Source organism: Pituophis catenifer, unplaced genomic scaffold, assembly GCF_029215685.1.
Source record: "Pituophis catenifer annectens isolate HBS135680 unplaced genomic scaffold, rPitCat1.0.hap2 SCAF_14, whole genome shotgun sequence".
NCBI classification, from domain to species: Eukaryota; Metazoa; Chordata; class Lepidosauria; order Squamata; family Colubridae; genus Pituophis; species Pituophis catenifer.
In genome coordinates this window covers 18,826,299-18,852,237 of record NW_027256894.1, presented here as the reverse complement: position 1 = coordinate 18,852,237, position 25,939 = coordinate 18,826,299, and the positions used below count along the sequence as shown (strand labels likewise).

At 44.3% G+C, this 25,939-nt stretch overlaps 1 protein-coding gene across 3 annotated transcripts in view; it reads left to right on the top strand.

Annotated features, from left to right (window-relative positions):
- ZNF609 (zinc finger protein 609) overlaps positions 1 to 25,661 on the top strand; it is a 75,606-nt gene extending 49,945 nt beyond the window's left edge. For 2 of the 3 annotated variants that reach the window (XM_070953306.1, XM_070953308.1), the window contains 8 exons: positions 8,448 to 8,673; positions 16,807 to 16,894; positions 17,804 to 20,192; positions 21,230 to 21,596; positions 22,340 to 22,515; positions 22,876 to 23,086; positions 23,233 to 23,311; positions 24,086 to 25,661. In XM_070953306.1, coding sequence (XP_070809407.1) covers positions 8,448 to 8,673; positions 16,807 to 16,894; positions 17,804 to 20,192; positions 21,230 to 21,596; positions 22,340 to 22,515; positions 22,876 to 23,086; positions 23,233 to 23,306 — 3,531 coding nt within the window. In that variant the 3' untranslated portion in view covers positions 23,307 to 23,311; positions 24,086 to 25,661. The other variant, XM_070953307.1, reaches the window with a different exon arrangement.
- Positions 25,662 to 25,939: the final 278 nt, after the last annotated feature.

The window sequence follows — 25,939 nt, the reverse complement described above, 5'->3', positions numbered from 1 at the left end:
CTTTTATGTTTGGAAAATAGCTAATATAGCATAAGCTTCCAGTTGTGTAAAACTTTTCTGAAGTAGAGGATGAATTAATGGGAGAGGTGAGTACAGTCCTTTTATTCTCAAAAAAATACTTGATAGTTAAAGAAAATGGAAGATACAAGAAATAAGAAATGCATGAAATTACATTGTACTCTCCAACATACAGACAGTCCTCACAATTGAGCCCAAAATTTATGTTGTTAAGTGAGAAATGTGTTAAGTGAGTTTTGCCTCATTTTATGACTTTTCTCGCCACATTTGTTAACTGAACCACTGCAGTTCTTACATTAGCAACACGGTTGTTAAGTGAATCTGTTTTACCTATTGATTTTGCTTGCCAGAAAATTGCAAAAAAGTCTCACATGACTCCAGGACACTGCAACTGTCATAAATGTGAGTCAGTTGTTAAGCATCCGAATGAAAATCACTTGTTGACTTGAATAAACGGTCGTAACTGTGAAAAATGGTCATAAGTCATTTTTTTCAGTGCCATTGAAACTTTGAATGGTCACTAAATGAACTGTTGTAAGTTGAGGACTACCTGTAGTTAATGGAGAACAAATCATAAAAGAAAGTTTTCAAGTATTAATTTTGCAGAACTAGAAAAAGATGATTCTTTCTAGAAACAGCCTTCAACCTGTGTTCATAGTGGATTAGTCTGTGTGACTCACTTACAGCCAGTCTGTTCATCACATTTTATCTTTTGTCCTGGGTTAAGCTCAGCTTGAAACGGTTAAGCCACTTTTGAAATATAAATTGGATTTTTTTTTTCCTTTGCTCGTAATCCAGTGATGATTTCTTTTAAAAAGCCAGAGTTAGAGACAAGGCGTTAAGCCAGCCTGTTTGTCCTGCCCTTTGAGGAATTGCATCCAAAAGAAGTAGTTTGTGCTTATTTTGCTTTGTTTTTACTGTCTTTCTCCATCTCTTTGATTTTCCCTGGTGGTGTTCGATAACATTGAACCAGTACTCACTGTAAAATGTATGTTCTCCAGATGTGTAGCTACTTTCACACTGTTCCTTTAAATCTTAAAAGCAACAGTTATGGAGCAATAGGTCTTATAAGCAAGAAGGACAAAGAACAACATTTCAAGGAAGATAATAGCCCTTCCAGGAGAGTCCAAACAAACACTTTAAATGTGTACAAGTTTAACTCATCACAAGACAGAGGGAAAGGATGGCTCTAGTTCCTGATAAGCATATGTGGTTTCTAGTTGCAGCAACTAAGAAATCACCCCAGGGCTGTTAGCCAAGCTTTAAAAAGAATCTGGAGGCCACACCCTGGATACACACAGATGGTTGAAATAGTCTTTGCCTTGCTGAAAGTTTGCAAAATGATCACTCTCTAGTCATGCCAATTTAACCGAAGACTGGTCCAAATATGTTGCCTGAAATGACCTTATCATCCCTACATATGACAGCGGGTCTCTCCAAATACGTTCCTTGTAGCGTCTGCAGATGGACCAGCTAGGGCAGGGGTGTCAAACAGGGCCACATCAGGATTGTGTTTGACCTTGGGGGGGGGGGGCAGGGTGGGTGTGGCCAGGGTGGACATGGCCAGCTGGACGTCACTCGTGTCGGAGGCGCCTGTGGTGGCCCGAGTGCTCTGCCAGCGAAAATGAGCTTCTGAGCTCTGTTTTAGGCTGTGACGGCTTCCTGCAACCCTCTGCCAGGGAAAACTGAGCTCGGGAGGTCTACCCGCAGCCCTTGCTAGCTCTGTTTTTGCTGGCAGAGGCACCATGGGTTGTTTCCAGGGTGGCTCCATGGGCCAGATCTAAACACCCCGCAGGCCAGATCTGGCCCCTGGGTCTTGAGTTCAACACCCCTAAGCTAGGGAGAATGTTGGTAATGCTAAGGTGGTAAAAAACATCATTTTCTAGTTTGGGCCATCTCTTGTAGACTTGAATAAAAAGCAAACGTGTTTTGTAATCTCTTCAATGTTGTCTTTCTGGAGTTTAATGTAGGAACGTCATAGGTAAAGGTTCCCCTTGCATATATGTGCTAGTCGTTCCCGACTCTAGGGGGCGGTGCTCATCTCTGTTTCAAAGCCGAAGAGCCAGTGCTGTCTGAAGACGTCTCCATGGTCATGTGACCAGCATGACTAAACGCCAAAGGCTCACGGAATGCTCTTACTTTCCCACCAAAGGTGGTCCCTATTTTTCTACTTGCATTTTTTACATGCTTTTGAACTGCTAGGTTGGCAGAAGCTGAGACAAGTAACATGGCACTAGGGATTTGAACCAGTCGACAAGCTCAGCGTCTTAGCCATTGAGCCACTGCATCCGTAAGGAACATCATACAGCCAGCCAATATTCAGGTGTTAGCTTTTCATTTATATCTGTATCCACACATACTGTATACATAGACACACATTGGCAGTTTACGTGCCCATATTTAACTATGATTTGCAACAATCTGTTAAAAATTAATAGGACTCTGTTAATTAAAACTAAATTTTGGATCTTCCTTATGTAATACTAAATAGTTTTATATTGAGAAGTTACATATTTACATTTACTTGTCAGTGTAATTTACACAAAAAGTATTGTAGGCACCTTTTACTGTTTGTATATTGAACTATATTTACTGGTAATTCAACACAGCTGTTAGAATATGGATAGAGTATCAAGATTCAGTCATCTCAACACTAATTGCTTTTGCCTTTATTAAGTAATATTTACAAGCTATTTAATAAAATGAGAACTGCTTGACCATCTTGGCAGTTTCTGTAAGGAAGTATTATGACGTTGGAGTCATTGTAATAAACATGTATGGAGAACTACATAACATTTGATGTGAATAATTTCCCATCTTGTTTGCGATGTTTATTATATGAGAAGGAAGAAATGTATCCTCTTAAAACATAATTTGAACTTGATATGTGGTGGAAGTGTTCACAGAGTTTGTGGTAAATAAGATTTAAAAAGGGTAACTAATGTCAAGGGTTGTATATTTGCGCTTTGGGGAGAAAGTGTTTGCCAGCAAAAGACTCTACGAAGGCAAATGTTATTCCATATCCTTTTAAAATAGAAGCACTATGTTTAAAATTGCACAGTAAGATGATGTTGCCACACATAAGAATTATAGTACAAGATATTCTTGACAGTGACAGTTGGAATATGTACATCTTAAGACGCAGCTTGACAGAGTCAGGCACGGCTCTTGTACCACCCACAGGTGCCAATGTGATAAGACATCTTGTCATCATGTTCTGTATGTGAGCTACATTTAACTTTTAATTGAATTGGGGGGGGGTACATGAAATTTTGCCATGAGCATTTTTCACATTGCAATACACATTGTATTCACATTGTGAATAAAGTTGAGTACTTGCAGTTCCTTATGGATTTGATCACCACTTCAAAACTTGCAGGTTTTTGGGGAGGGGGATATCCATATTTCAGTAACCATCATGAAATGATCAGCTTTTCACTTACTTCTCGCTAGTACTAGTATTGAGTGATTCAGGTGATGTGCCACATTCTTGCCTTTTTACCTGTTGCTCGGTATCTCCCCTGCCTGTTGCTGTAGCTAATATTTTAAACTTCATGATTAAAAAAAATTGCAGAAGCTAAGAATTGTTAACCTCCATGGCAAAATGTAATCTCTTTAATGAGAAGTAATATGTACATTATGTCACCAGTATGCTAAATTGATATTACATGAGGGTTAGCATTCTTAAATATACCTTCTTGATTAGACCAAATGTGTTCAAACATCAGACTTTCCATGGGATAACCCTCATTGTCACAAGTGTCACAGCTAGGTTCTTTGATTTAATAAATTGGCTTTGTATTAAATAGAGAAAAATATACAAGAACATAACAATATTGATCTCACATATCTGTAGGGGACTAGGTTCAGAGGAGGCAATGTAAATATTTGGCCCTGGAGATACATTTGGTGCTTTGATGTTTACTTAATCTTGAAATGCTCCCATCTGGTTCTTGCTGAGAGCAAATGGTATAATGCCCTGTGCTTTCTCTCCCTTCAGTTGGCTATAACTCACATTAAAGTTGAAACCTAAAAACGTTGCAGTGAATTGTTAGAGCACTGCAGCAGAATGCAAATTATACATATATGCATATGACAGTTTAGACATGTAACAATTCCATTTTGCATCCTGCAGGCCCATGTCATCTAGATGAGATGGGCGACACACAAACCTAATATAAATAAATAACTGCCATTTAAGAGGAAGAAAGAGAAGGGTGGGGAATGTTTATTTCAAGCACACTATAACAGCAGCTGGATAACTGTCAGCCTAGACTACTTCCAACCCCCCCCTCTTTTTTTGCCATCCCCAGAGCACCCTCAAATCACATCACTAAAATATAATGGCAGTTAATAACCAATTATTAGCAACATGATTTCTAGCCAACGTTTGGCAGAACAAAAGGAATAAGGTATACTAATTATTAAACTTAATTTACAATCCCATAGGTGCCTGCGTTTTGTGTCCATAACTGCAATTTAATAAAAAGGTACATTACACTTCTTGCAACCTATATTCTTCATGGAAGATTTCAGCATCAGTGTTTAGTAAACGCTGTGTCATTTGACATCTCCCTTTAAAAATAACACCATTTCTCTGGAACTTACTTTTGCAAGTGCTAATATGAACCTTCTATTATTTATTTATTTATTTGTTTGTTTGTTGTTTGTTCGTTCTAGAATACAGGGGTGAAAGGCACAAAACAGGGAGGGAAAGAAATGGAACAGAAAAAGACAAAAATGTGTACAGAAAAGCAGCTCAATTATATAAAATATAATATTAAAGGTGGACTAAATCTAAAGCTTGATGTATTTTTCCAACAAAGATCATAAATGCCGGCTGAGTGTATTCAGTATAGACAGAAGTTCTTCGTTTATTGTAGGACTTAAAGAAAGCAGCAGGTCCTTATCCTGCAGGATTACAGATAGTTCTAAAGAGGTCACAAACTTTTTCTCACAACTATAGCTTTGTTTAGATAAACACTCTTTTCTCATTTGCAGTTCAGACTCTTGGTTTAAGGCAGAAACTTGATCAATTATAGACAAGCAGCTCCCTTTCCTTTTCTCCCCTTCAGATGTACATTGGTCAGCAGCACGTATCGTGTCATAAATTTTTTAAGAACTCACTCTCTCCACTTTCTCCTCTTCTTTCCCCCCCCCCATCTTTTCAAAAGCTGCAGGGAAGGTTGCGCTACCTGCCATCCCCTTTTCCTCCAGCTGATAAATGATAGTACATTTGTTCCACTGCAGAGTGAAATATGAAATCCCATAAAGGCGTCTCACTTATTAGATGGTTCTCAGCAAGCTGCTTATTATGCATTGTGGCATAATACAGATTACAGACGTGACCAAATGATAATTAGCAAAGCTGGAGCAGCAATTAGCGTTCTTCTGCCGAGTACTGATTACCTTTCATAGCAGAAGAGCAGCTGAACAGTTTGCAAACCTGCAACTTTTCTGACTCTTAAACACTTCAAGAAGTGCCCCAGCTCTGCCTCCAGGGAAGTGTTGTGGTGAGCCAATTTCCATCTTCCAAGACAAATTGACTGCCCCTAGTTCTTTGCCAAAATGTTTTGCTGTAATACGTGAGAAGGAAGGAACATCTGCTCGGGATTAGAGAATAAAGATTTCTGGAGCAGCTGATTAGGTTCGTTTTCTTCTGTCCCAAACAGCAGGCAGAAGTCTCTCCTTTATTCTCTCTGGTGGTAAAAGCTTGACCTTCAGCTGGCAATGTTGGGACTCCACCTACTGCCTCCTTATGAGAGACTCAATCCAGAATGTAGCGTTAGAATCAAAAATTACTTCCTTCAGTTACTATTGTCAGAGCTGCTTTTTTAAAAAAGAAGGGAAGTAGTTTGGTATCTTTGATTAATACAGCCTTCCTTGTTCCTTCCCCTGGAAACCCTCGTATACATGGACTGTTAATACCTTATTGTATTTATTTGCGTCACTCTGGTTTTATTCTGTTAAATTTTGCTGGACATTGATCAAATAAATACGGATTGACTTCTGTTTCTGGAATCTTAGCAATGATAAAGCTGTAATAATGTGTTGCTTGTGAAGGGCCTGGCTTGTGCTTTTTGTGCTGGGAGTGCCTAGAATTTCTGCTTAGCTGAGAACAGGGCACCATGTTTATCCTCCATTCCTTGTGCCATTCTTCCCTTAAGCGGAGCAGAAAGCTAAATACATCAATATGCCTCCACAAGGGTACTCCACAGGGTCAAGGATCCTGTTCAGCAAAATGTAAGTTGCTCCACTCCTTACATACACAAATGCACATAGACAAACTCAAGGAGAGCGGGAGATTTGTGTTATGCTAAGAACGCCGATCGCCTTGCAAATAGGGGCTTACGTCAGGGAGCTTGCACATCTGAGGTATGGCTTACTGCCCTTGAAAAAAAAAACAGGGTATAGCTTCTGTTATCTGCCTGGACAAACATAGCCAGCTCGATCACTACAGATTAAAAAGGCAGACAGTATTAAATGTTGATCAGATAAGATCGGCTTTGTTTGGCTAGCTGTCCAGAGCAAACATGTACACAGAAGAAAAAGAGCTTAATGCAGGCAAGCAGGCAGTGACACTCTGGGTGATTTTTTTTCCCCTGCTGTGTTAACTTGACTGGAAGTGAAAATCCATTCCCAGAACTCAGCAGTGCCTACATTCTTGGGCACCGAACCTTGCCAGAGGGTAGACAGCTGTTTCCCTCAGTTATTGCTTATGTGATGGGAGAGATTTAATGAGATTGTGTGCGCTGAAGGATAAATACAAGCATTTCCCCCTCTTCCTGGTCCAGCAGAGGCCCTGGCGGGCTTCAAGATAATTCTACCATCTTCTAAGCATGGCTGTACCTGTCAGCTGAAGCAGTTTAATAAATCAGGGCTGCAACTCTTCCCCTCCTCAAAAATGTTTGTAAGAAGAAGAAGAAAAAATGCATAGATGGTCTTCTGATGTTCTGGACAAGCAACACTAAGCATGCAAGATTCAGCTTGCTCCATTTCACTGTGTTTAATTGCTTCATAAAAAGACAGTGGTAGCTCTGTGAGAGAGAGAGAGAGAGAGAGAGAGAGACAATTTGCAGCAACCAAGGATCTGGCAACCGTTCAAAAACAGAATTAGTTTGAATGAGTGTGTGTGGTTCTTGGCAGTCGTGTTCCATAAATAACCTCTGATTTTATGGTTACCAATACTCACGGGAAAGAGGATGCAGGTTATCTTTTGGCAAAGGGGATGAGCTTTGGGCTCATCCGAAACCCAAAAGCCAAGCTCCAATCTGCAGCAAGCGGGCAGATTTCCCAGAGTGACATCTTGAAGGCTTTATCTCCCTGGCTGGAATGTGTCTGCACTTACCCAAAAGACACTCAGACCATCACTTAACTGCAGAGTGACATGTCATGGAGTTCTCGAATTAGCAGATGATGCGAGGGACTACAATAGCCTTGTTGGAAGCCTTGTTTTATGGAAGGAGTGCGCTCTGGGTGAGCAGCCAGCTTTCTTACACTGCAGCTCATGTTTCAACCTAGAAACCTATTAAGTTTCTCTGGTGGATGCTTAAATTAGGAGAGTGAGAATGCTTTGCTATGTGCAACAGCTAGATCCCTGGGTTGGGTGAATAACAATATGGACACTTGATGGCAGGCATCGAGTGCCTTTTCCATAGGAAACCCCAGTCTTTCACCAGACAGAGGCTTTGAGGTTGAACTGTCATGTGTACCCTTAGATGAAAAGCCTAGCGTGTCAAGGAGAAAGTTGTATATGTCTACGATGTTAGTTTGCTGCATGTAAGAATCCTATTATCAAGGAGGAACATTTGTTCCCTATTAAAATCCTATCTGAAGTCTAAAGTGGCAAAATTTAGGCATAAACTTGCACGAAGCATTTTCATGGGGAGCTGCCCAGAGTTTGATATAAAATGGACAGCTCTATAAATGTTTTAAACACGTAAATAAACTTTTCTGCCTAGATTTTTATCTCTTTTTCTCTCCAAATGAATATCCTTTGGTTTGGCAGCATAACACAGAGGCAAGAGCTGGAGAATGGATATAGTTGTGTCATGAACTGAGCGGAGCTGTTCTTGGGGAAAGGTTAAAGCTTTTTCCATAGCTAGTCAAAATGGCCAAGTCAGGCCGTCTAGAGTAGGAGTGTCCAACCTTTAAGACTTGTGAACTTCAACTCCCAGAATTCCCCAGCCAGCATGTTGAAGTCCACAGCTCTTAAAGTCGTCCAAGTTGGACACCCCTGCTCTAGAGTTTGTTCTTCGCTGATAAATATGCTAGACAAGAACTTACTACAGTCATTTGTGAAGGTAAGGTCAAGTGTAGGATTTGTGAAAGAGCCTTAGTTTGGGAAGATACATGTGGTGGTGGGACCCAGGGACCCCTCAATCGTTGGTATGCCTCAGTTGTGACTGCTTCATTTTCTGTTTTTCCAGATGGAGTCTCCCGTGTCCACCCCTGCAGTGCTACCACTGCATCTTCTTGTCCCTGTTGTTAACAGTGATATCTCATCACCATGTGAACAGATAATGGTACGCACTCGCTCTGTAGGGGTGAACACCTGTGATGTGGCACTAGCTACTGAACCAGAGTGCCTGGGCCCCTGTGAACCTGGCACCAGCGTTAATCTGGAAGGCATCGTGTGGCAGGAGACAGAAGACGGTAGGTGTCCTTTAGTATACTTGTTTTAGACCAGTGCTAGCCACTTGATCGATATAATGTAGTAGATCATACCACCACTGTAAGTTGCAGGTTTGCACGTGTATATGCTTAACAATGGTTCTATGTTCTGGAGTCAAAAAGATGAATGCATTGATTTGAAGCTTCATGAATCTGTTCTTTGTTTAAAGGCTTGCATTTTCTAAAGCCATCTTTTCCAGTCATTGTTCAGTTTAAACTCTTTTAATATTTGCACCTCTGAACGCAGTGTAAAATGATTGTAAGATGTGCAAATATTCTAAATTGGAGGGAAACTTTTGATTTCCATTTCAAAAAGGAAGGAGTTGCCCTCCTTTGTTTCGTAAGCTAGAATGTCGTCTTCCACCAGCTTTCCCACCAGATTCTCATCCACAAAAATGTCTTTTTAAGATACATAAACCTTTTTTTTTTTTTTTGGTTGCTTTTGCTGCAAGAGATTAATGCCGCTACCCCTTTAGAAACTTCTGAAGAGGTATGATTTGCCTTGGCAAGGAGCCAGTAACAATTGGGAGGTAGTCAATTATCTTTGGAGAGAGTGATACAAAGAAGCATCTTGCTGAGATGCAGAATGCATATCCTTGGCTGTTACTGATCCATTTTGATTTGATGCCAGTCAGAGTGGAATTGACAGATTCTGAGAGGTTATAATTTGGAAAGACAAAGACATGCTGACAAATGTTCTTTCCAAACTTACTTGGCGCACAGACTTGTATCTCCAGGAGCTTGTGTGAGAAGCTGACTGATTAAAGATCAGAAAAAAGCATCACTCAGCTTTATCATCTCGGGAATATTTGGCTTTCTGCTGATTGTTTTCTTTTTCTCTATAACTTAAAAACATTCTAATGAATAGGTGAACCTGCCAGACAGTTCTTACTTTTACCATTTGATAGCTCTATTAGATATCAAGTTGAGTTAAGGTGTTGAGTTAACAATTTGTTGCTAGTGGCAGTTCCAAATATTGATTCCCTGGCTGTTGATGAGAGGAAGGGCCAATCCATTGTCAAATTGGTCAGGTTTTGAACTGGTACCTGTATCCTAATAAACCCAAGCTCCATCATCCTAGCCCTAGTCTCTCACCCCTCTGCTGTGGCTCCCTGTCACTCAAAATATGCATCGCAACTGCCAATGTGCGACACCCACCGGCACGCGATTTATTGAGCTTTTCAACCCCCGGTAGGCCAACTATGGATAAATTCAAGAAAAGAAAGTTTCAGAAGAAAACAGAACGTTTAATTCAACTACATATGCTAGTTCTGTGGGCGCTCAGGAAATAGTCAGGCACGGGAAGGGTTTTGTGGCTCCTGGTGTTTTCTTTTCTGTGGGAAACGGGTCCAAATGGCTCTTTGAGTGTTTAAGGTTGCAGACCCCTGCCCTAGCCGAACTCCTGAAATTGTCAAGAAGGTTTGTGTATTAATCAGGATCTGAGCACATTACACACTACATTCAGAGAAAACTACTTCAGGAGGCAAATGAGATGATACTCATCCTTTCCCACTTATTACTATCTCTAATGCGTTTGCAGAATTACCCTTTTCTAGCAGCTATAATTTCAGATCTTGCCTAGAGATTATTCTGTGATTCCTGCAGCTTAACTAATTTTAGCCTGCACTCACTGTAAACGTGCAGAGTTCTTGTCTGCCACATTACTCCAGCTGTGCCGTGGTTCATACTGTCAGAAAAATAATGTAATCCTCACAAAAAAAAAAAAAAGTCTTTGCCATCCTTTGGATCGATTTTGAACTATTCTATTGCTGTATGTGTTTTCCAATTGTGTACTGGGCAAGACGTTGGCTGCCTAATTAGCAATGGTACTTGGCTTTCAGGTGAGGATTTACAATTTTGCCTGATGAAGGCACTTCTCCTATATGATACATGATGCCAAGCCAGAAAACAGATTGCCGTAATCCTTATTCATTTACTTTTGCTGTTCGTGGCAAGCAAGTCTCTTTTAGGTGAGCAAGCAGAAGATTAAAAAAAATGCTGGCTCTTCTTTTTCTCTACAATTTTTGAGATGCCAAGTACCACTAACAACATCAATGTCTGGGAAGCAAAGTGAACATTTTAATGCAATTGTTTGCATAGTTGGGCTACTTACCCAGCGCCTTAGTTCACACATGACATTAGACACCGGGCTTATTTTCAGCACTAAAGACTCCATTTGTAAATTTGCTGAAGCCACGGTTTCCATTATAACGAAACATGTAGTTCATTGATAACTCTGATAAATTAGAACTCTTGCCTCTGAACTGATTACAAGTCAATTACCGGTAACTAAGAAATGTGTTCCCTTTTGCCTTAATTGAGTCTAAAGGACACCCCCCACCCCCCCACCCGTTAATGCAGAAGGGCAAAGGGATGGAAATGTTTCCTACGGGCATAAACAACAACCGGTTCAGAGTTCTTAACGGCTAAATTTGTCTCTTCTGAAATTATTGACCTCTGTGCAAGTTGTACCACTTGTCCTTGCGGCTCCAGAGAGAGCTTTTTCAGGGCCATCTGCTCTTTTCGCTGAGTAAACAGACTTCTAAGTACAGTACTGCTTGTACTGCCTCCTGCAGAAATACATTATGCTGAATAACAGCAAGGATATTGTAAAGACATTTAAGGCGGCAATCGTAGCAGTTTCTCTAATTCTGTTACGTGCAATTCTGATCTGCTGAGATCATTAATGGATTTAATTATAGCAAAACGCAGCCCTCCACTCACAGCCTTGCCAGCCGCCTGGTTCCCATTTCCTCTCTAATTGTGATGGATGCCATCTGGCGCGGAGCCAGTAATGGAAGAGGAGGGGTTTTGATGGCCGCAGACCTGCTCCAGGTTGGAGGCAAACCCGTTTCAGCCACCTTCAAAATCTGAGGCTTGAAGTACCATTGCCACTCACCTGGGAAATATCTCAGCCAATAGCAGTGGGGCTTGCAGTTAAGAAAAAAAAAAGCCCATTGTCTGACACACAGATCTTCATAGCAACAAGGATCACTGCATGGCAACAGCAGCTGCTGCACAAAGGAACCATCAGAAGCGTCTTCCTCCAAATCTCTCTCCTTCCCTTTTATCTGGTGGATGAGAAGCACTCTGGGTTGCAATATTTCTTTTTTTTTTTCTTCTTCTTTATTTTGTTTTGAGAGGTATACATTTTCTCTGAAAGAGGGCAGGCGGTTCTGTCAAGTCCCCGGTGGAAAGAAAAGGAGGGAGGCTGCTGCCATTGTAAGCTTATAGCAGGCCAGCGCTTTGAATTTCGCATAATTAAATTCTGCCCCAAGAGCTGAAACTTAGCGATGGAGCTCTGGTGTAGAAATTGCAGAGCAGAGCGTGTGCCAATTTGAAAGCATCAGTAGCCATCGTTGGAGCTGTTGTACACGCTTTTCTATTAAATAAAATCCACCTTCCCAACCTCCATAGCATTCAGTGGCAATAGGCGGTGGGAAAATAAAATGTTGTGAAAGAGAATACTTAATAAAAAGAAAGAATAACATTTCTCACACTTCTGTTTCTCTTTGTAGTACTAGAGACCTGTGGCTATTTAAAAAAAAGAGAGAGAGAAAGAAGGAATTATCCAGTCCAGTACTGAAGTTGAATAAACAATGTTCTTGTATTCAGAGCTAGACGCTGTAAAAAATAATTTGAACTTTTAGGCTGACGGTCCAGTAAGTGCCAAGCACAACAAAATTGCCATGGTTGAAACAAACAGGTGAAATCTGAACTTAAAAGAACACAAAAGAATGTGAGTTATACGAGAGGGCAAATATTTTTCCTTTAAATAAAAAGGAAGTAAAACCCCATTGAACTAATATTGACAAAGTGGGGTTGGTTCATTAAGACTCTCTTAATGAGGCTGGTTTTCATGTGCAGTCACAAGGTCACAAACGGAAGCACAAGGTGAAAGGAAAAGTTTTTCCAATAAAACCACCTCTTGAATTTTGGAGAAATTAATTCGCCTAAGAGAAGTGGCTCTTTGGCAGATCACAGCAATCCCCCAGTTACAGCTATGTAGCCATAATAATGTAGGAAAGCGGTACATTTTTAGTTTGGAAATGCCAAATGGGCGCAGCCTTCTCTCCCTGAGTTGCCCAGTGGTAAAATGGCTGCAATTTGGAAAATCTGACCAAACCAGCCTGTATCAGCACAAAATAATTTGAGCTCAGTAGCTGCACTACTGGATGCTTTTTGGGATGACAGTTCTATCTTTTTGGCCCTATTAAAATCAAAGTTTTTAATCTCGCATTGCTTTACAAAGTGCTCCTTAAAAGCAGTTAGTGGCTTTTAAATAAGCCGTCCGGATCATTACTCTGAATGTAGCAGTCGTCGCTGGCCCCGAAATGAGAGAGCTTGTGGGAAACAGTTCTTCCCCTTCTCACCCCCCTCGGCTTCCTTTTCCAGCAAAGGTGGTGGTTCTTCCAAGAGGCAGACAGGTTAAGAGGCTGCTTTGCAAATTACCTTCCATTTCATAAAATAATTCCGCATTTATTTGCTGGGAGGGGTTTCTCCCCCCCACACACACACCTCTGTGTGTGCATGATTGATTGAGGTAGGTTAAATCTAGGACACGGCGTGTCAGGCAGGAGTTACAATTAGTCTTGTGCTTTGTTTGGTTGCCAGAGCAGCAGGCAAAGGAAAGGGGGGGGGTGAGTTCAACCACCACTGAGGTCTCTGCTTTACAGAGCTCTTCATCTTTCTCCTGTGATCATGGCAGCGGGCAAGCTGCCAGGACGTCCTTCCTAATCTGACCTGCCAGCGCTGAGATGGAAGCAGCTGCTGGCGCATTGCCACACAATTAACTTGTAAGGCTCTGCAGGAAAGCAGTGTGTGAAGCCCGAGCGTGAAACTGTACAAAGCGGCCTTGCCTTCAAAAGCTGGCGCCTCCTGCTTGATGCTGACACCTGCAGGAAGAGAGATCCATCTCCCCCCCCCCCAAGTTGAGAGAAAGACATTAGGATGAGTGGAAGGTCATCTTGGCAGCTTACGAGTCAGTAAGAGGAGCTGCTCTCTCTAAGGAAGGCGAGGTGAACAGAGAGGAGGGGGAAATCTGCTCATCCCCCTCCCTCCTTCCCTCTAAGTCACTTCCAGAGCAAAGATAAGATTTGCCCCATTGGTCTCTCCCCCCTTCCCCTCCCCCTCCCCCCCCTCCCGCACCCCTCAAACCCAAATCCATCCTGGAATGATAGAACTTAAATTTCCAAGTCCATTATCTGCCCATTATCCAAATTTATATCCCTGATTCTCTGCTGTATTACAACTTGAGTGTAACCCTGCCTAAGAGTTTTATTGGAGAGAATTTTATTTATTTTATCTTATTTATATCCTGCCTTTATTATTTTTTACAAATAACTCAAGGCGGTGAACACACACAATACTCTTTCCTGTGTTCCCCCACAACAATCTTGTGAGGTAGATTGGGCTGAGAGCAAGTGGCTGGCCCAAAGTCATCCAATATATTTTATAAAAATAAAATAAAAAAATAAATAAATATGTATTACATTGCACATTTGAAAGCCTGCAACACTACATATGGTCAGCTTGCTTTCTACATAAAGTACAAATACCATTGTGTTCATCCACATGTGCTTTGCTTGATGACGAAGGAATAATTTTCCATTATCTTTCCAGTCCAATCCTCCAAAAAGAACTTTTGCAACTTATAAGGTTTTTCAGGGTGAAATATCTATAGAAGCTGAAGCAGAGGCGACACGATCTTAAGCTACAGCCATGTTGAGATAACCTTCTTGTCATTTCTGGTAATCGGTCACTCTTATTGGGCTAATGAGGTCTGGAAATCATTAACTGCTGAACAGACACAGTAAATTTCCTATTAATGTATGAACGGGTGTGAGTTAATAAAGCATGCTTTTTGGTGAGAGAAGAGAGACATTTTCTAAACATTTAAAAGTATACAAAACAACTTTTGCTCGTTAATATTAATTTAAAGAAAAGTATTGTTTTGTATTTTAAATGTGGTCCGACTTGCTTTTGTTTCACCTTAATCCCTGAAAGTTGCTCTGGTTCATATTGTTTCCTCTCTGTACTTTTGTGGCTAATATTAGAACATGCTAATAATCAGTTTCCTATATCTTGGAAGATTTTTTTTGTCCAAAGAAAGAATTCTGAGGTTTAGACTAGGATTTGACTTGAGAGAGATACTAGTTTTTTAATAAGATAGTTAATTTCTAAAAAAAAATAGTGGTTATGACTGAAGTAGTGCTACTGATCTTACTGTTCTAGATTGCTTCTGCATTCTTCAGCCATTCTAAATGGTTCTTCCTACTCTGCCCAAAGAGTTAGTTAGAGGTTTCCCCACATTGCTTTCCCAGATTCTTGCAGGAGATACATCTTGCGAGCTGCATAAGCACACCTGCGATTTTGTGATACAATCATCAGGGCAGGTAGTCATTGGAAGGAAAGTCTATTTGAGTTAAATTCTACCAATGGCCTGATATTATAGGATATGATTGTTTCCTGACAAAGACCCAATTCAAAATCTTCAGCATAGAAACTGAAAATACTAAGAGTAGATGTAAGAGTTGAGTAAACAGATGTATTTATTTCATAATATATTGCTCAGATGAAAATTAGTTTTCAGTATATGGATCTTAACATATAGTACCATATGCCATGTTTCCCCGAAAATAAGACCCTGTCTTATATTTTTTGAACCCTGAAATAAGCGCTCGGCCTTATTGCCATACACTCAAAAGCTCAATTGGGCTTATTATCAGGGGATGTCTTATTTGGGGGGAAACAGGGTATGTAAATGTAAACTAGGACTCAATGGAGAGTGTTTGTTTGTTTTTGTTTTTTGGTAACGGGAAACTTGTGGCTGGGGATGCTTTGCCGTTCATTATGAGACTTTTGATTGTTGAACAGTGATTTAGGAAAGGTTGGTAATATAGAGAGTAGATGAGGTGCCATGCTTGTACACTTGCACCAAATGAATATAGGACCCTATTTATGGAAGGAGGTTGTATTATCTCCCCCATTAGCCCAATCCTTATTACTCTTAACAATCAAGGGAGCTTTTGCTGATCTACTTCAGCAGAGAGCACTCCCCCAAAGGCAGTTATCCCAGAATGGCAAACCACAAGAGAAATGTAAGCAGTCTACTGTAAACAGGACTAATCATCATATTACATTGAAGAAGAACTGGTTTGACTCACTGTGAAGAGAGTTTGCTAGGAACTGAATGAAGAAAAGCAGAGCCATGCATGATACCACTTTCACAGCCTAACTTTGATCCAAGAAAATGATAAACTAATTAAGGAACTAGACAAACTATTAGGCCTTTTATTATAAGACCTTAAAAATAATTATATAAATACACCAGGATGTGAAAAGCTGATGAAGTATGGATTAGGGATCAGTTAGGGTCTTCAATTCTGGAGACCCTAACCCTAATCCAGAGAGCAGCTGTCACTGCAGAGAATATATAGCAGGTATCCCAAGGTAATCTAAGTGATCATTGAAGTCTGTACCAGGAAAAATTATCTGCAAAACTCACTACAATTCATAGATATGGCATCTATCATCTTAAGGGTTGGGATGGTACTCCTCACTACCAATTGCTTTATTGCAAATTGTGTTCTAAAAGCTTCCAAAGGCACTTTTGATTGAACACGGTGGAAAAAATTGCTGAACCATCTTGGCTTTTGGCTTGATCAAAAATATCTGTTATTTAACGTTACCCCCATCAAGGTCAATGAGTAGAAATGCTTTCCGAGTCAAAATTGATTCTGAGTGATGGCATCCTTGCCATTTTCTTGACATTATTGCAGAAGTGTCTTCATGTTTATCCAAGCTCAACAACATTATGAGTCTGGTCTGTAGTTTTTGCAATCGGTAGCTTTTAGAGCTGGGAGGATCTTCCTATATGAAAGAAATAAGTAGTAGTGAACCCAAAGGAAATTCTGGCTAGGTTCTCCTGCTGACTTAGCTACACAGAATAGATTTGAGTAGCTACATAGAATTTTAGTCACCACCCACACTTGTTCTGACTTGTTTGGCAGGGATATTTTTGTACTGTGGTCGAGAACGATGAGAAAAGATGGGGAAATGTTTCTGGCCCCCTAAAGACCTGGGAACTCACAATCTTCTATTTCCCCCTCACAGGCATGCTGGTGGTGAACGTTACCTGGAGGAATAAGACATATGTGGGTACACTACTGGATTGCACACAACACGATTGGGCACCACCCAGGTAAAACCCAACATGAGGAGACTCTCTTGCTGCGTGCTGATAGTATGTGCTCATTTGTGAGCTCTAGGGGGAGGGGCAAGGGGGGAGGGATCTGCTAGAGAAACTACTCTAATTTTAGGGAATATTGAGAAACTGTTGGCCTGTGCCCTTTCTTCCTCTTGCAGTGTGTGTCCTAGTCCACCACTATTTTTTTTAAAAAAAAAAATCAGTGTGATATAAGAACTCAAGCAGCTACAGGTTTTGAAGGAAACTTGCCTTGAGTAACGAGCCTTTTCATTTTTGCGTGGGAGGCTGGTGAGGCAATTTCTACCTAGGAAACCAATCGGTGTTGCGTCTCAGCTGAGCCCATTGAACTGTTGTGTGACTTTTTATTGAATTACTAAGAGGGAATTGGGAAAGGTTAGATAATGGATTGTACAACGACTTGTCAGGTGGGGACTGTGCTTATTCCGAAACCTCTCTTTGTCTTTGAATGCTAGAGATATGAGGAATTAAAAGCTGGAAAACTCAGGTTTGAGCTTGGCTAGTACAAGCAACCAGGATGCCGCCACTGCCTTGGTGCTAACCTTCTAGCTTTGGGAGATAGCAATAGCAATAAGCACTTAGACTTATAGATCGCTTTACAGTGCTTTACAGCCCTCTCTAAGCGGTTTACAGAGTCAGCCTCTTGCCCCCCAACAATCTGGGTCCTCATTTTACCCACCTCGAAAGGATGGAAGGGTGAGTCAACCTTGAGCCTGGTGAGATTTGAACTGCCAAATTGCAGGCAGCCGGCAGGCAGCAGAAGTAGCCTGCAGTACTGTACTCCAATCACTCATGTGATAGATAGAGAGTTACTTGCAGAGAGAGAGAATGGCTCAAGGGCTATACTCAGTGCTTTTTCTTAACTTCTGCTCTGCTGCCTCCTAGATTCTGTGACTCTCCCACCAGTGACCTGGAGATGCGGAATGGCCGTGGGAGAGGTAAGCGTGTGCGTCCCAACAGCAACCCTCCAGTGGCCGAAAGCACAACAGCGACGGATACCAAAAGCTCCAGCAACAGTAGCAAAACTCGGGCAGGGACCAACAGCAAAGGACGCCGAGGCAGCCAGAACTCTTCGGAGCACCGCCTCCCCCCTAGTGGCACTTCGGAAGAGGTCAAGGCCAGCCCTTCATCCGTGACCAAGCGAAAGAGCAAGCCTCTCTCTGACATGGAAGTGAATTCCAGTTCTGAGGACTCCAAAGGAAGCAAACGTGTCCGCACAAACTCCATGGGCTCAACGACGACACCTCTAGTTGTGGCGGCAGCTGCTGCAGCAGCAGCAGCCACCACAGCCATCAAAGTAGAGCCTGCCATTTTGGATAGGAACTGCCCCTCTCCTATACTCATTGACTGCCCCCATCCCAACTGCAGCAAAAAATACAAGCACATTAATGGACTCAAGTATCACCAGGCCCATGCGCACACGGATGATGACAGCAAGCCTGAGGCCGATGGGGATAGCGAGTATGGAGAGGAATCCTCTCTTCCGGCTGACTTGACCAGCTGCAACGGTGCTTCCGGGAGCCAGAAAGGCTCCCTTTCACCAGCCCGTTCGACTACTCCTAAAGTGCGGCTGATAGAACCGCACAGTCCCTCGCCATCAAACAAGTTCAACCTCAAAGCCACTTGCAAAAAGAAATTAGGTGCCGAAGGAGATCCCGATTCTGGTGCTCTTTCGAACGACGGTTCCGAGGATGGTCCTTTGATACCCGATGAGACCAGCAATGATGGCTTTGACTCGGTAGAAAAGAGGACCGGTGACAAAGAAAAGACGAAAAAGCTGGTCAGCATCAAGCCCGAGAAGATCAGTTCGAAGAGCATCAAGTCCGCCCGACCCATCGCCCCAGCCATTCCACCTCAGATCTACACCTTCCAGGCAGCCACGTTCACCGCTGCCAGCCCTGGCTCCTCCACGGGTCTCACCACGACCGTCGTCCAGGCCATGCCTAACAGCCCTCAGCTGAAGCCCATTCAGCCTAAACCAACTGTAATGGGTGAGCCTTTCACAGTCAGCCCTACACTGACCCCTGTCAAGGACAAGAAGAAGAAGGACAAGAAAAAAAAGGAACCCAAGGAAGTGGAGAGCCCCTTGACCCCTGGGAAAGGGTGTCGGGCTGAGGAAGGCAAGAGCCCCTTCCGTGGGGAGCCCAGCGATCTTGGGACAAAGGGAGAAAGCCTTCTCAATGGCTCCTCCGACCCACACCAGAGCCGCCTTGCCAGCATCAAGGCCGAGGCAGATAAAATCTACAGTTTCACTGACAATGCCCCAAGCCCATCCATCGGAGGGACCAGCCGGCTAGACAGCAGCACAGCCCCCGCACAGCCCATGACTCCACTTCACGTGGTCACCCAAAACGGAGCCGAAGCCAGCTCTGTGAAAACGAATAGCCCGGCCTACTCTGACATCTCAGATGCCGGGGAGGACGGGGAAGGGAAGCTGGAGAGCATGAAGGCCAAGGACCCTGATCAAATTGCCAAGGAAGGGGCCAAGAAAGCCCTCTTCCCTTCTCAGCCCCAGAACAAGGAATCTCCTTATTACCAAGGGTTTGAGGCCTACTATTCACCAGGTTATGCCCAGTCAAGCCCCAGCCCCATTAATCCCAGCAACCAAACGTCCATAGATAGCCAGGCCCTGAAGCTGAAGAAAGATGAAGAGCCACCAAGCCCAGAGGTAAAGGTGAAGAACGAGGCTTGTGAGGAGAAGAAGGCCGAGTTGGGCCCCTCAAGCCAGCAGCCGTCGGTCATCCAGCAGAGGTCCAACATGTACATGCAGTCCCTGTACTACAACCAATACGCCTACGTGCCTCCCTACGGCTACAGCGAGCAAGGCTATCACGCCCACTTGCTCAGCACTAACCCAACCTATCGGCAACAGTATGAAGACCAGCAGAAGCAGCGCCAGAGTCTGGAGCAGCAGCAGCAGCAGCAGCAGCGTGCGCTGGACAAAAAGGTGGACCTGGGACTGAAGGAAAGAGAAGTGATCCTGAAGGAGGAGTGGAAGCAGAAGGCTTCTCTCCCACCCACTCTGACCAAAGCACCCAGTTTAACTGACCTGGTCAAACCTGGACTCAATAAGGCCAAGGATCAAGGAAGTGACGTAGCCAAGTCGGTCATTATCCCCAAATTAGAGGACTCCACAAAACTCCAAGGTCAGACTCTAGAAGGCCTCAAGGGAAAATTAAACGAAAGCCATCTTGGCAAAGAGACGGCAGACTCAAAGGCAGGCTTGGACTGTAGTCGGCAGGCTGAGGTGGACCCGGTACTTTGGTACAGACAGGTAAATGAGGAGGACAAGGAGGATGCTGGGTGGTTGAACTGGGAGAGATGGTTGTCAGAATGACTAATTCCTGGGTGCAGAAAACGAGATGGAGAGGAAGTGACAACAGCATTAATGTGGATGCTTATTTGGTTTCCTGGGTTTCTGGATCTTGGAATCTCGGCCGAAATAAGTACGGCTAGCACAACTATAGCTGGTTGGTTCAGATTTGTTGATATTTAATTCACCCTGGGTGGCATTTTAATCACTCTCCCCACCCACATTAATGCTTGATTTTTGGGCAGTCAAATAGATGAAGAGGAGCTATTGTTTAATGATGCACGCAGCAGAAAAAGCATGAGAATTGCGTAGCTTTTGTCTTACTTTGATCGGTGCTTCGAAAACTGGACCATCTCACTGCTCAGTCTTAAATGACGTTGACCAGTGATAATAAATTAAGTAACATTAATCAATAGAAATGAACAATTTATAATGTATATTTACTTCTGCTTGTTAACGTAACTAGAATTTTAGAATTTTGGTGAATGTTATGCGATGCTTCAGAGAGGCATTTGATTGGTAGATGAAAAGCCAAAAAGCCCAGAAGTAAAGTGGGAGGGATCCATGCAGTAATGGGTTTCAAAAAAAAATTTCTACCGGCTCTGGGCATGGCATGGCATGGCATGGCTTGGTGGGCGTGGCAGGGGAAGGATACTGTAAAATCTCCATACCCTCCCCACGCCAGGGGAAGGTTACTGCAAAATCCCCATTTCCTCCCGATCAGCTGGGACTCGGGAGGAAGAGAATAGATGGGGGCGGGGCCAGTCAGAGGTAGTATTTACCGGTTCTCCAAACTACTCAAAATTTCCTCTACCAGTTCTCCAGAACTGGTCAGAAGCTGTTGAAACCCACCTCTGGATCCATGTGAATATAGAATTGCTTCCATGGACTCTTATTTTTTAAATACTCCACCTGAGGTTCCCCCAGCTTCCAATATGGCTACTTCTGGGCTGTGGAATTGCTAGTCACCCGACTGACTCAACCCTATGTTGCTGCAGGAGGCCGAACCCCGCATGTGGACATACGTTTACCCTGCTAAATACCCTGACATCAAAATGGAGGATGAGCGGTGGAAGGAAGAGAGGGAGCGAAAGTTAAAAGAGGAGAGGAGCCGCGGCAAAGAATCCCTCGGGAAGGAAGATGGGAAAGAGAGCATCAACTCTGACTGCAAAATGCCTTCCAGCGAGGACTCGCGCTTAATGGGGAAAGACGCCAGATCCGGCACCCATGTGCCCGTGTCCTCCCCCCTCACCCAGCACCAGTCCTACATCCCCTACATGCACGGCTACTCCTACAGTCAGTCGTACGACCCCGGCCATCCCAGTTATCGTGGCATGCCAACCGTCATGATGCAGAACTATCCAGGTAGGGGGAATTGAAAGGGAACCCTGTGATTACAGGTACAGGTGAATAAAATGAGGGAATTGAGCTCAGATAGACAGATATGGTGAGATGTCTCACCATAAGATCAAGATGCTGCCAGGCTCCGAAAAACCAAGAAAGACACATCAGGATTATTCCAAGCAGATTTCTTTAGTGTTCCTCACCCGTAGACAGAATCTTGTCAAACTAAAGCAAACTTCCATCTCCATAAAGCATATATTCTGGGAATTATGAGGGAGGAGCCATCTTCATCTGCTTTCCCTCAGACGATTTGAACTGAGATGTTTCTTTCTCCCCTGGAATTCCTCTCCTGGGAATTCAGATCCCATTCCCTCAGTTGCAGAGAATGTACCTTTACTTTGCTTATGGCAGCGTTTCTAAAACTTCTTTTTTTTTTCCCCCTTCGGGTCCCCTGCTCATTTTTTAAAATTATGGAGGACCTTAAAAGGGTTTTTTGTGTGTTTATGGGTTATATTAACCTGTGTGCCCCAAGCATTCGAACTTGGTAATTTTGTCTTAGCAGCTAATGATGATCTAGGAATATAAAACCAGAAGACTGGGTGGAATGACATCTCCTAAAACTTCTCCTACTGCCAACCTTGAGTCAAAGCCTTTCCTTTTCTCATCTTTTCCCTGTAGAATGTATGACGTCAGTTGGTTTCTTTGGGTGGCTGGCTCTTCTGAAAAACCCAGGGTAGAAATGCTGACTGGTATCTCTCCCGCAGGCTCTTACCTTCCTTCCAGCTACTCATTCTCCCCGTACGGCAGCAAATCCTCGGGAAGCGAAGAGAGCGAAAAATCTCGAGCTAGTCCTATTATCGGCTGTAAATCCAGCTCTGAATCCAAGGCCCTGGATATCTTGCAGCAACACGCCAGCCACTACAAGAGCAAATCCCCAACGGTGAGTTTATTTGGTGCTGCATTAACTAAGTTCTCAGCGCTGGGCCTTTTGGTTAAGCCTGGCTCAGAACCTGTGGCTCTTCTCTCATGGATCCTACCATGATTGGACCAGAACCTGTGGCTCTTCTCTCGTGGATCCTACCATGATTAGAGGAGAACCTGTGGCCCTTCTCTCGTGGATCCTACCATGATTGGAGGAGATGATGATGCACTTGTCCTGCCTGGTGGCTGGAGTTTACAGGGACTGGAGAAATCCAACAATTGCAAGGCAGCGTCAAAAATCTGCCCAGGATGGCCTGCCATTCCTTACAGATTCATGTTTGGGGCTTCAAACCCGTCTGTTTTTCTGCTTACCGTGCAGATAAGCGAGAAGGCCTCTCAGGAGCGCAGCGGCTGCGGGATAGGAGGAAGCAGCGCAGGCTGCAGCAGCCTAGGGGGAGCCAGTGGCGCTGAGAGAAGCGTTGACCGGCCTCGCTCCTCCCCTTCACAGCGTCTGATGTCTACGCATCACCATCACCACCACTTGGGCTACTCATTGCTCCCAGCCCAGTATAACTTGCCCTATGCAACAGGTGAGTGCTTCTGCAGAGAGGGGTGTGATTTGGGAGTGGGGCGGAGGTCAGGATTCCGAATTCAGTTTTTATTGATAGATTCAATTTATGTAGCCACGTTTGCGGTTTTAACGGTCTTTGGGGATATCTTTGCTGTTCCTCTACAGGTCTTTCATCTACAGCCATTGTTGCCAGTCAGCAAGGTCCTGCTCCTTCCCTCTATCCCCCGCCCCGAAGGTGAAAATGGTAAGGACACTCCAACACACCTGCCTTGGTGGTTGTGGGGAGGAACAAGGGGGACGGTTTCATTGCTGGCTTCACCCCCCTTCAGATTCTAGGAAGAGCATCACTTATAAACCAAAGGGCACTGGCAACATATAAAGTGGCTTCAGCACCCTCATTTTCTTGTGGCAAAGTCCTAAGTAAAGAATCCAGTTGTGGCACAGGTGACAGCTATGGAACTGTCTTTGTCCCCACATTATTCTACCCCAGATGTATCTGTACCTCCTGGCCCCCAATTGAGACCTGCTTTCCTATTGTCTACGGAGATTCTCAGGTCATAGTTGTCCCAAAGGTGCTTTTCCAAAAGGCAACTGGACTTTCTTGTCGTTTTTTTTTTTTTTTTCTCCTTCAAAAATGTTTTACTTCTCATCCAAGAACCTGACCAGAACTGAAGAAGCTTCTTGGATGAGAAGCAAAATGTTTTCAAGAGGAAAAACAACAAGAAGAAAGTCCAGTTGCCTTTTGGAAAAAGCACCTTTGGGACTGCTTTCCCATTGTTCGGTTTTGATAAAATTAAAAATTGGGCCATGGCCGTAAGACTTAGCATTGCTTGCAGTCGCTTCTCTTAACCACAGAACTGCCCACTTCCTAGTTCTGAACCCACCTGCTGCTCCAGCTGGGAAGGCCAGATCTCCCAAGTCCACCTTCCCAGCTGCTGTTACTCTGGCTCCACCCTGTGGCTGAGATTGCGTTTGCTGACAAACATCCCCCCCCCCTTTTCTCTTCTCTTCTCAACAGGACATGACTGATAAGGTAACCCGGGCTGTACCAAGACATGTGACTGGCTCACATGAGGAAGCGCTGGAAACTGCATTAAGACATCAGTTGAATGGTGTTGATTGTTCTGCTTGATGGTCCTGCCACAGTGTGATGCAGACTCTGCCCCTCCCCTGTTCAACACACACATACACACACATACACACACGCTGAGCCCCATACGAGTGAGTTATGGAGCTGGGACTTGCCGAAATATTTATTCATCTGACTTGGGGTGACTGGCCGTTTTCCAGAACTCTTCTGAGAAAGAGGACGGGGACCGTGGGCCAAGCAGTGTGACATCACAGGGCCTTTGGAAATACGTTGGGGAGGAAGAGCGCCTGAGTTTTCAGTTCCACTCAAGGCTCCCTCTTGTTCCTGGGCTGCAGCCGAGAAAGCTATTCCAGAATTGGCCGAAGAGAACGTCCAGATGGTGGGTTTGGGGGTTCTTTTTTTTTTTTTCCCCCTCAACTCTTTACATTGGTGAGAACTAGTCACCTGGCACAAGCAGGTAGGTGGACTCTCGCAAAGAGCACCGGAAAGACGAGGCCCTCCTGCCTCACGTTGGCCTGGGGAAACTGGGGAGGAAGCAGGGAGGCCACCAGGCCTGCCACCAGCCCGAGTCAGGTCAGGAACGGTTACCGAACTTCTCTGTAGCACTTTGCCTTGGGGCCTGCTGCTCTCCGAAAGGCCGTCCCACCAGCCGTTTTTCTAACCCCTCTCCCTGCTGGCGGGACTCGCGTGTGGCAAGGCAGCGGCTGCTTTGCTCCCCGGCACAAACAGCCTCTCAGTACCGCTACAATATGGCCTTTGGGCAGGCTGGTCCTGCTTCTGTCGGGCCCCACCCACCCACGGTGGCCCAGCAGTCAGGTGGCTCCTCTCTGCTTGAAGGGCGCCTGTCGCTCCTGTCTTCCCCAGCCCTTTGCACAGAGGAAAGGAAGCCTGGCTGCCACGACGTGGCATGATCGTCTGGGCAGGGCTGCTTGATTTTTCAGGCCCTTCCCCACGCCCTCGGCAAGAAATGAAGCTAAGGGCTGGCTGGGCCCTGCAGTTTTGGAATAACCAAGCTTTGACCTTGCTGAGACCACGAGGGCACACCTAGCGACCCGCCAGCCTCCTGCAGAGCCCTGCTGCGGGTTGCAGCTTCTACACGGGTAAGCAGGCAAGAAGCAGTTCCCTCCTGCTGAATGCCCCCTGGGCTGGCGACAGTTGCTAGCCCCCGTGCAGAACAGAGAGGCCCCTTTCTGTGCGTTGCCGGATCTTTGCCTGGCCGTCTCTCTCGTTCCCTGCCCCTTGCCAGTGCCCTCAAGGGACCCATCTGACTGGAGCTCTGCCCCCCACCCCCTTCCCCTTGTTTCCTGCAGGCCTGTCAGTTGGAAGGGTAAAGGGGGCCCAGCCTTGCCCTCCCCAAGCTGACTCTTAAGGAACGGGTGCTGTACGTGTGTCTCGGCGGTGCAACTTCCCAGCTCTTGTCTTTCTGTTCCCGTCTGTATGTTTGCGTGAGGCCACCCTCTGCCTCTTGGACTTTGTATATACTGTAAAAAGGAATTGTTTGAAATTTGTCAGGGTTTTTTTTTTGTCTAACCCCCCCTCCCTTTCCCAAGCTCGAGGTCTCACGGAGCTTCGTCAGAGTATCTGGGGGAGGGAGGGGGCAGCAGGCAGCAACAGAGGCTGCTTCATCTCTGGCACAAGTCTCCTTTGACAGAGATTCCCACTGTCTTAAAAGCACATTGCGCAGTGTTGCCGTGTGGCATTCTCTCTCTGCCCTTCTGGCACTTGCTTGCCCTTCCGCATCTTCTGCAGGGAGGAGGCCTTCCAAGAGTTGCCTTAGAACCA